Consider the following 11,226-nt stretch of genomic DNA (forward strand, 5'->3'; position numbering starts at 1 on the left):
CAAAATACAAACTAATTGATGACTGTAAATTACATATCATGTGATAAATAATGTGGTATACCTTACCAGTCAAATGTTTGGACACATCTTCTTCTCTTTTCTGAATGAGAAGCTGTGTCCAAACGTTTGACTGGTAGGGTTTGAATGGCATAGAGTAGACTGACATAGCTGACCGATACAAGCATTTTAGGCAATACCGGAAACTTTTCAGACACTGGTATCAGAAAAGACTTTAGTAAATGCGCTTAATGCTTGCGTGTCCTTGTCTTATGGGTTTCTGTGCGTAATGATGACTCCCATGGTTATGACAGCAGCAGCCCCCAGTCAGTGGATGGCCTCCCAGGGAGACAATAAGCCAAGGTGTGACAATGTGAAAGGGTTACAGGATACTCACAGCAGTCAGTCCCTCATTGTTGCAGATGTTCACGTCAGCATTATATTCCAGCAGCCTGCCCATGCACTTCTTCTGTCTGCAGGGGGCAGCGGAGAGACACGTAATGAGTAGGGATGGGACAATAAGCAATATTATCGTTTATTGTGATAAAAAACACTCACGATAATCGTATTGTGGAGTTTTAATTTATCATGAAATTGTCCTCCGTCATGCACTGGGATCAATTCACCTTTTATATGCCGAGCTGCATATCCGGTACCATTTAAACCCTCTATTGGTAAAACGTACTTATGATATACGTACTTGATACAGTATTTTTTTCCACTCTCTACCAAATCTCTTTGACAAAAGATAGACGATCTACAAGCTCACAACGCGTTGCAACAAATTCTTTGGTCACAATAATCGTGATTTTTCATATCGTCCCATCCCTACTACAAACTATTTGATTGATTGATTGATTGATTGATTGAAGTATTTATTAGAAGTTTGCACAGGGAAAGGTACAGTTTCATGACAGTACAGTTCACTGGTACAAGGTTAACTAAAAGGATAAGTTCAGGAAAGCCGCAGCTTTTTTACATTGAGATCCTTTTCTTTAAAACTCATAACATAACATAGAACATGCTATACACCTGGAATAAAGCAAAATGAACTATATCCTGACTGTAATGATGATGTTATTTTCATTCTAAACCTAAATGTTGCTGCTGTTCTTCATGCAGCCAAGCAGTTAAAACAATTCATTGAGGATTGAAGCTTTGACCTTTTGCTTTTACATTTCTGAGGCTTTATGGAAGATGCTTCTGAACACATCTACTGCTAGTTTGATCACTTCAGATGCACTCTGATGTTAAAATAAGAAACAACTGAAAATAGCCTAGCCGGTGCTATTTTCGGTGTGGAGTGTCTATGGAACCCAAATGACTGAAATCAGTTGTGACGAATGAGAACTATAATCCATGTTAGCAGTGTGTGGACGTTATCTTTAGGCATTTTATAAGGGCCATGCATTTCAGGGGCAGTTTAAACACATCAAGCTCACGGTGCTATCATTATGATCTAGTGGAGAGAGTGGCAGGAAACGGGGAAACAGGAAGTGACATGTAGCAAAGGTTGCTGGGTTTGGGAATCAAACCCGCGACTCACTATCAGGCTGCATGAGAGCCTTTATGTAGTCCAATCATTATGCCATCGGCGCCCGAAAATTAAAACATCAGTTTTCAGACCTGCACCGTCTCCAAAATAAATAACACCAGTGTTATTGATTTGTTTGAATACAAGGTGTACAGCTCATGTGACTGATGACGAATATGTCATCTTTCAGTGTGGAGGCAGGGAACAGTAATGACTAAGTCATTTGTTGGGAAACAGAATTCTCCAAAATGACTGGTAGAACAAAACAAAACAAAGCAAATCAATATCTTACTATACTTTTTCCATGTCTGCATCTATTGCTTCTATATCATTTAATATCATTGCCGTCGGGCAGAAACCTTGTATTGTCACTGTTTTACTTTCCACCCAACAGCGACGGTATGTTATTTAGATGCCTGGCTTTCAAAATAAAGACATAGGCCTACTGTACATAATGTGGAGAAACATTGTTGAACTGTGGTCAACAACTTGAGGATATTTAGAGAAGATCTGCTTTAAAGGAAAGACCATCACACATCCATATGATATCAACTGTTCAAGTAATGTCAATGTTATTTTTGACCACGTGCTGTTTACATTTCGGACTAATTCACCCTTTGTCAAGTCCTGCCCGTAGTCCCGCCCCTCTTCACACCCATTGGTTGCTGTGTCTTGGTGGGACACTAGGTGGGACACTCCAACCACTATCATTTTAATTCAGTTGCTTCGTATTGCTATTCTGTGTGTTCAATTCTAATCTCAAACTTGGTTTCAGTAAAATGGAGCTGCTCAGTGGCAGTATAGTGACTCAGCATGTTTTTTATTTCTCCAAAAAGTATGTTTTAGCAAATTCAAAATAAAAAAGGCGGAACCAGGGCGGGTCAAGGCAGATAGAGCCTGCTGGTTGGTCAGTCAGGCACCAACCAGAAGGCTAACAAAGGGTGAATTAAAAAAAAAAAAAAAGCAACTGATGGATGTAAGAGGATGATCTTCAGAGGTTTGTTCCTGAACTAACAAGCCACTCCATCTCTCTCTCTCTCTCTTCTATCGGGGCGGTGGCACACAGCCAGAGAGCACTGTGTGGTAATGGGCGTGTGGTAAATGGTCCCTACCCGTTCCTGGCAGCGAGGTGCAGCGGGGTGCAGCCCGATATATCCTGGTAGTTGGGATTGGCTCCTCTCTTCAGCAGCAACACCAGGCACTCAACTGACCCACAGCTGTACACACAGGCAAAACAGGAACGTTTTAATTTTATCATCGTTGTGCAATACTGTAAAGAATACTATAGTGTTTTCGGTTTTTTATTTTTTTTAATTAAAAGGTTACAGTATTTGTCCAAAATACCACTGTGGTGATATATGAAACAGCTGGATTCTAAGAATAGACGGCATGAGTTACTTAGCAGCGATGTGTAGCAGACTTCTCTTGACCCGACCAAAGGCGTAGTTCACGTCAAACTTGGAGTTCAGCAGCAACTCGGAAACTGACCTTGAAAGGCCAGAAGAGCACAAAGTTATGTTACACTGTGACTCATTATTACGCCAAAGTATCGCACGCATTCCTTGGATCATTGGAGTTCTGTGTTCAGTGGTGGGACATAATGTTCTGTTACACACTTTTGGATCCCCTCCAAACTACTGTAGCAGAGACCACACACAACACACACACACACACACACACACACACACACACACACACACACACACACACACACACACACACACACACACACACACACACACACACACACACACACACACACACACACACACACACACACACACACACACACGGAACTACCAGCCAGAACTACAGCATGAGAGTTTATTTTCTCTAAGGTGGAAACGGGATAACCACGCCCCGGACTCATTTTTGAAGCTTGTTATTGGCTGAGCCGGAGGTAGGGAGCGCCCCACTGTGGTCACTTGGACCGCGGCAGAGGTGCACCAAAACCTAAACCTAACCTTAACCTTAACCCTAACCCTGACCTCAGTAAAACTAACGCTGGTGAATGCTAACCTGGTGAAATGCTAACCTGACGACGCTGGTGAGTGGTGAAAACGAGCGCTCTAATCCCGTTTCCACCTTAGAGAAAATAACAGCTACAGCTTAGCATTGTGCATCACAACAGGAAGTGGCACCATGCAAAATTGTCCACTTCTTGTACCAATCAGGCCATGATGACAGGGCCTTCATAGTCTCGCGTGGCCAGACTGTTGCCTCCACGATTTGGTCAAATGCTCCCGGCATACAGTCTGGCAAACCGGGGAAGAAATGATGAGTGCGAGATGAAGCGGAAGTGAAGCCCCCTCGTCACTTCCGTTTCAGTCTCACATCGCACACATTTATCATTATATAAATAAAAATCATATAAGCATGTTTAGCTTGCTGCTTAGCAGATATGACATTTTAAAATATATTTTCTTGAACGGTAATGCCCGTTTCCATTACTCGCCATTAGGGAGCTGCTGTTCCAGACTCTATATAGCATTCAGAGATTGTGAAATAGTTGTCTGGCTACGCGAGACTAGGGCCTTCATGGCTCGTCACTCTGGTGTCAAACTTACCGGTGCTGGTCGGCCATCACCATTGGCATCAGAGTGTAGACAGCAGTTTCATTGTCTGAGGTGGGAGAGAATTGGAATTGGGAGTGAGTGAGTGACTTGGATGCTATGGTCTTAACATTAAAGCTCCACTAGTATTTAACTTTCCTGATCTACCCTGAATTTGAACCATTTTGTGCAAGTGCTGCTGACATGATGTAACCACTGAATATAGGCTCAAATTAAGAGCCTGCCTGCTGCTCCCACAGGGGATGATATTAATGTTTGACATGCCGGTCGATCAAAAACCATAAACAGGAAGGATCGTGTCAAAGGTCATGAGAAACCAGGGAGACAGGATCGAAATGTCAAATAATAGAAGAATGGGGACACCAAATATATACAACCGCTGCAATTGTATGATTTATATTGTATATTAACATACTAGCCATACAGATTTGACAAAATTAACATTTCATTCACACAAAAGAACATAATACAGCTTTTTAACCAAATACATTCCTCCTACACTAGCTAGCTTGTCAGGCTTGGATGTAGCCTTGAATCAAGACTATCATAATATAGCCCTAGAATGTCTGTGATCTTACAAATAACACAATATCGACAAAGTCTATTATGTAATGATCACAGACATTCTAGGGCTAGACTATCACAGATGTATTTTATAGTCTGACTTAAAATACATGATCTATGATCTTCTTCTTGATGCAGGGCTAGCTTGGATGGTGAACAACAGTGGAATAATAGTAGGCTACATCACACACATCATCACAGTACATTATTGTCATTCCTGCATTCCTATGCAGGAGTAATGGTGGTCAAATAACGCTAACGCACCAGTGTACAGTAACAGTTGCGATATAAATAGCTAGCTATATAGATATCAATCAATGTCCCCAGATATACTAAGGCTATATAATGAAGATGCAATTTTCGCATGGGGGTTATTATGTGTAGGGCTGGCAAATAGAGACCAGTCACCTGGCCAGATCAATAGTTCTACAAAGCTATTAGCCGCAAATTGCAACACTAGATTTCCTTTAAAAATCTGATGAATCTAGGGTTGCAATACCTCCCAAAGGGATTCAATGCATCAAAAGTTTTTTTTTCTTTTCTTATATATATTTGTAATATTGAGGCTCTTTTTTTTAGCTATCTGATTATAGAAACGACATCAAACGCAACAATATTGAGGCTCTATGGAAAGTTGAATTATCCTCTTTCTATCTGCAAAGTGTTTGTTTCAGACAAATCCACCGTAGACATGTTATGAGCTACTTTCTGTCAAGAAATTCAGTTCAGGTGATAGTTTTTTCTAAGTGCTGGAGGTTTGGAAGCGCTCAATGGTCCTGTGTACCAGCTGGTTCTAAATGTCACATAATGCAGGAGGCAGCGGGACATGGCGTTATAGAAGACAAGCGCTTCTGAAGTTCAACACCATCATGTCTGCTCGGATTTCTTGACAGAAAGTAAGTCATCATAACATCGATGGTGGATTTTTCTTAAACAAACACTTTGCAGATAGAAAGAGGATTATGCAAGCTTTCCATAGAGCCGCAATGTGAGTTTGACGTCGTTTAATACAATCAGATAGCAAAAAAAAACGTTTGATGCATTACTATGGGAGGTATTACAATCCTAGATTCATCAGATTAAAACAAATCTAGTGTGGCTACAAAGCCACCAACGCCTGTTCTTTTTCGCCCAAGCTGAGTACCCATTCTGTTGTGATGATGGGGGGCGTTCTTGCTAGCTTGTAGATCTGTTCTCCTTTCCACCAGGCAGACACATTAGTGATCCGGGACCAGGAGCATTACCTTCGGGGAGTTCCACGGTCCTGGCGCGGCGCAGGGAGCGCGTCAGGCGGCTGAGCTGTACGTTGAGCTGCTCCATCGCCCGTTCCATCATAGGTGTACCCAACAACCAGGGAAAGGGGGGGGGGCACCACACCTATCGAGGAGGGGGATCAAAAGCCCTCGATGGTGGATGGTTGATGATGACTGGACTGGTGGTGATGTGTGCGTCTATTTGTTCCTATTTGTCCCTTGGGATCCGTCCATCATCTGGCTGGTGGTGATCGAGGAGGAACCGATACGTCTTCTTCTAAGCCTGACAGAAAGAGTCATGATTTTCCCTGTGTCTGTCTGTCTCTCTCCTTGTTTCAGGAGTCTGTCATATTCCTGCCTGCTGCTTCTGTGCTGTGAATGTCCCCGTTCTTCCTGTTTTCGTGACGTCAAAGCCAAAGGCAGTGCCACGTGGGTAATGTAGTTTTTCTTTTTCTTTCTGTACTGTAGCTGCATGCACGTGCGTGCGTGCGTGCGTGCGTGCGTGCGTGCGTGCGTGTGTGTGTGCGTGCGTGTGCGCGTGTTCTCAGGAGAGAGTGTTTTTTGCAGGTCTTTCAGTCCGAGTGTATCAAAAAAGCAACTGGGTTGGTCCAACCATTTTAAAATGGCCTAATATAGCCTACATTAATGCTTTAAAATTCATCAGGTTAGCAATAGCATTCACCAGCGTCAGCAGGTTAGCATTTCACCCAGCTAGCATTCACCAGTTTGAGGTTAGGGTTAAGGTTAGGTTTAGGTGTATCTCCACCAGGGCCGGTTCCTGGCATAAGCAATGTAAGCGGTCGCTTAGGGCCACAACCAATAAGGGGGCCACATCACAGGAAGAAGATTCAAACATAAATCATATTGTTACATTATGTCACTGTCATGTATCCCTTATCCAAAAACTAGCATTATTAAATATGCCCTCCCCCTTCCTCCTTCCCCATAATCCCCAACTTCACTATAGGCCTGGCTGCCTGTACTTGATTCATGAGCAATATGCCTCCATAAAGAAAATTTCGATCTATATGCTGCAGATTATTTTAGGTGGCCCCCCACTGACAGATAAGCGTGTATGCGCACATTCTTAAGTGGCAGGTCACCTAAAATAATTTTGCATAGGGCCACCTAGAGTCCTAGAACCGGTGTTATACCGGCACTGATCTCCACGAAGCCAATCACAAGCTTCCGCTGCCTTAACCCAGTTGCTTTTTTGATACACTCGGACTGAAAGACCTGCAAAACATTCCATGTTCTCAGCCGTTCTCAGCTGTAAATAAAGGAATGGCTTTGATAACTTCCGTGCTTTTGCTCATATTACTAATGCTGTTGTTCGGCCACCACGCCTTCCTTTTTCACAGTGATTTTGCAAATCACTTCGCAACAAATGCTTTCAATGGATTCAGAATCATGAAAACCCCCTAGTTTGACCCCTCACATGCTACTTAAAGCAGATTTTTTTCTTTCCTCTATAGGCTTAGTGAATTAACTTTCAGCAGTTTTTTCAATATGTTCCACTACTGTGATTTCTTAGGGCTTTTGATATGTTGTTACTAACATATCTATGAAATAAAAAAGTTGTTTATGTTGCACATTTTTTGAGGTTAATGCTTCTTTCCCACTGGACACAATAACCTTAACTCTTGAGTGCATAAAATGAAACAAATGGACCCGTAGGTCCATTTGGTTTTATTGATCATGTTGTGGTCACGTTGCTAGTAATGAGGTGACTGTAAAAGACATGTTCTTTTCTCTGTCACTCATGTTACAGATGTGGAAGAGTTGGCGAAGATTGGTTTGGAGCACTACGATTGGTAAAGTATAGGCTACAGTACATACATACCTGTAGTGTAGCGTACATCACACAGACAATTACAATTATCATGTCAGTAGCCTATTATATGTCAGTATTATAGTCAGTATTCTGGTCAATAGGCCTATCATGTCAGTATTATGATGTCAGTATTATGGTCGGTATCGTTTGTGACATGACGCTTGTCTTGATGTAACAGGAAAAAGTGTGTAGGCCTACTCACAAATGCAGATTCAGCAATTCACATGCAGAATTGATGATGTACAAATATGTTTTGATGTGTGAAATGCACACACGTTTAATATTTCTATGTAAAAAAATGAAATAATAATTACAAAAGTCACAAATAAATAATTTGTGTTGGCAGATTACAAAATACAGTTGTAAATCATGGGATCTCCCCATATTTCGGTGGCCTGCAATGTTGCAGGCTGTTTTTCTTTCAATGTAGTATTTTGTTCTGTTTGGATTTGACAAGGTATGCATTCATATCATCACCTGTGCCTTTGGCATGGCTAGACACAGAACTTCCAACACTTGTATTTTTGCATCAGTAGCTCTTATTTCAGTGTCCATGGCTAGTTAGTTGTTCTTTTTTACTTATTTTTTGAGCAGTGGTCTCTCGCCGCTCCTGTGTTTGGCTTTCACAATCTGTGGCTGGCTGGCTGGCTGGCCGGCCGTGTCTGTAGCCTGCCATACCTCTCCTGACCACACACACACACACACCACAGCATACCACAGCAAGGGGTCAATCGGTCAGGGGTCATTGAGGTCAACACAAGCCCAGAAGAGACCAGAGACACACATGCATGTGCGTGCGTGCACACACACACACACACACACACACACACACACCCCGCACACACACACACACACACACACACACACACACACACACACACACACACACACACACACACACACACACACACACACACACACACATTTCACTAGAGAGTTGGATTCGATCATTTTAAGGTATTTGTACTTGAGTATTTCCAATAGTCTTACTTCTACTACATATACCTCAACCCCTGCATGTACCTCAAGGTGCGCAGGCCTCCACCCCTCAGTTCACACAGGTGTGATTTTTCCTCCTCAACCTCCTTCAAGTGCAGCCAGCAGCACACTGAAGTATTGTTGATTTTATCAGCCATTTTTAAATGTAGTCTCAGTTCAGTTTCAGTCGCCCTGGTTAGTTTTTCTTTCATCACATTTAGGCCCTGCAGTGCAGATGACAACGGTCTCTAGAGAAAGCAGCAAAATGTATTAATTATTTTATTACACAACTGGATTTGAAAAATAACCTGCACTATGGTAACCACTAGGAGGCATCATCACACCAACAGTAGAAATGCAGTAGGCCTGGTTGAAAGAACATTACTGCTTGCATGTAAAAGCTTTTGATAAAACCTCATTTTAAAATCAGGGACTGAAATCAAAGATGCCAAACTGGTTTAGTGCCTAGAAGGATGCAACTGAATATGACCACTTATTAAATTGTTAACTCACAAATGAATTCCACTAAAAGCCCTTTATATAGGCTATATATATATTGTCAAAGCACAATTAAGTGGCATTCTTAATCTATTGCCTGTCTAGCTTGGAAGCTTTATTCATATAAAGCAATTACAGTATATTGACACTACTAAGACCTCAGAGGTAGTATAGTTCTTACTATCTAATTTGTTCAAATCAGCTGCAATGTGTATTATAGCTGCATTTTATGTGAGCAGCTGGAAGCTGAGTGACATAAATTACAAGCAACTGTTCTCTGTGGTAAAATATCAAAAGCTTACACATCCTCAGCAGAAAAGTTTTTTTTTTCTTTTTTTACTTTAATTCATGTGATTTGCGTAAATGTGAGTGGGTGTCAAAGCATTTGTTCTCCTAAAAAAGGGTAAAATATGTACACACATGGGAGTCTCTCCCTCCTGCCCACACGATTACACACTGGGCCGATAGTCGAATTGATAGTTGGGGACTTCAGACGTGTTATTCAGACAGACCATTTTGGCACATCTGCCACTGAGGAAGTACAATGACTGTACACGTTGCACCTAGTTTTGCACAGTCAACACATGTCTCGAGGCTTAAAGCTGCCATTCCCACACTATCATTCATGTTTTGAATGATACAGAATCAATCACCTGGAATGGTCAGCTTGTTTGATGGTTAACAGCTGGTGGTCTGTACTGTGTACATGTTGTACACAGTACACAGTACACAGTTGTACATGTGTACATGTTGCACACTGTGTTAGATGACGATAAACGTTTGTATTTTTGTTTTGTTTGTTCACATTATGATTGAAAATATTTAAATGTGTCATATCTGTCTGGCCCTTAATTTAATAAAAGGCCTTCTGTGGAACTGTACATTTCTGATGGGCATGTCTTGTTTTCCACCAAGGACTGAGTTCTAAAAGTTATCGCTTGCAGGTCTTTGTGGTGGATCAGTAGGCTAATGTGTATGTCATGTAACTCCAACAATGCACCACATGGCTGCAAAAAATCTTAGATCTTATGTTAATACAGTACTTATGTTAATACAGTACCTCGTAGATACTACCGACAGGAACAGGATACCTAGATCTACAGATAAAAGACACAGAATACTACAAAGGACAAAAGGGCACAACCCACTGAAATGATAACCTTCATGAGATGAATGTGTGAAATACTGTAGATCAGGGTTCCCCAATAGGCAGCCCACGGGCCATTTGCGGCCCGCGGGGGGCTACTGTCTGGCCCCCACCAACCCCAGTAATAATGGTGGTATAAGAGCAGCAACAACACTAGTATATCGTCATTGTTGGGTGGAAACCTATATCTCCAAATTGTACGTTCTTTCGCAAAGCAAAGCCCTGCTTCATCATACATGGCCGTCGCACAAAAGTAGTGAAAACAGCAAATCTGCAAGCACACAACGCCTCGCACCGCGAGGCGTTGTGTACTTGTAGATCGGCTGTTTTTGGGCATACAAGATTTTCACCCGACAAACGACGATATCTGAACTGTCGCTGGAGTAGCGGGAACGCCACCGTCGCCCCCTGCAATGCTGTGGCCCTTGGCTTGGTACCCTAGACATGATTCGGCCCTTGGTGAAAACGAATTGGGGAACCCTGCTGTAGATTTTGCCACAATACTAGAGGGAGCGACAACGATCTGTTACTTCCCAAATATAGAACAAACATGGGAAAATGTGCTTTCTACTACTCTGCCACCAAAATGCAGAATGCCCTTAGACCATCCAGATGTAAGATGTAAATCACTGGTTTCTTTCAAAACTGGCCTGAAAGATCATCTATCAGGGGACCCAATTCCAATAGGAGGCGTTGTTCTCTGCCGCCGTTTTCCCTTTTCTCCTTTGTACATTCAGGCTGAAGAACTCCATGGTAAATGTATTTAAACGTCCCAATCCCAAAGAGGTCATAAAACCGAGTGCTGTTGTTTCCATTATAATGGCTGAATGATCGATTGATTGATTGAT

The 11,226-nt window shown here is 42.1% G+C and overlaps 1 protein-coding gene across 1 annotated transcript in view; it reads right to left on the reverse strand.

Annotated features, from left to right (window-relative positions):
- Positions 1-4,149, reverse strand: part of hace1 (HECT domain and ankyrin repeat containing E3 ubiquitin protein ligase 1) — a 47,644-nt gene extending 43,495 nt beyond the window's left edge. The window contains exons 1-4 of the mRNA XM_080740720.1: positions 4,099-4,149; positions 2,930-3,019; positions 2,644-2,748; positions 395-470 (exon numbers count right to left, since the gene is read on the reverse strand). Coding sequence (XP_080596846.1) covers positions 395-470; positions 2,644-2,748; positions 2,930-3,019; positions 4,099-4,127 — 300 coding nt within the window. The 5' untranslated portion in view covers positions 4,128-4,149. The remainder of the gene's footprint in view (positions 1-394; positions 471-2,643; positions 2,749-2,929; positions 3,020-4,098) is intronic.
- Between the last annotated feature and the right edge of the window lie 7,077 nt (positions 4,150-11,226).

This window comes from Nannobrachium achirus, assembly GCF_963921795.1.
Source record: "Nannobrachium achirus genome assembly, chromosome: 2".
Lineage (NCBI taxonomy): Eukaryota > Metazoa > Chordata > Actinopteri > Myctophiformes > Myctophidae > Nannobrachium > Nannobrachium achirus.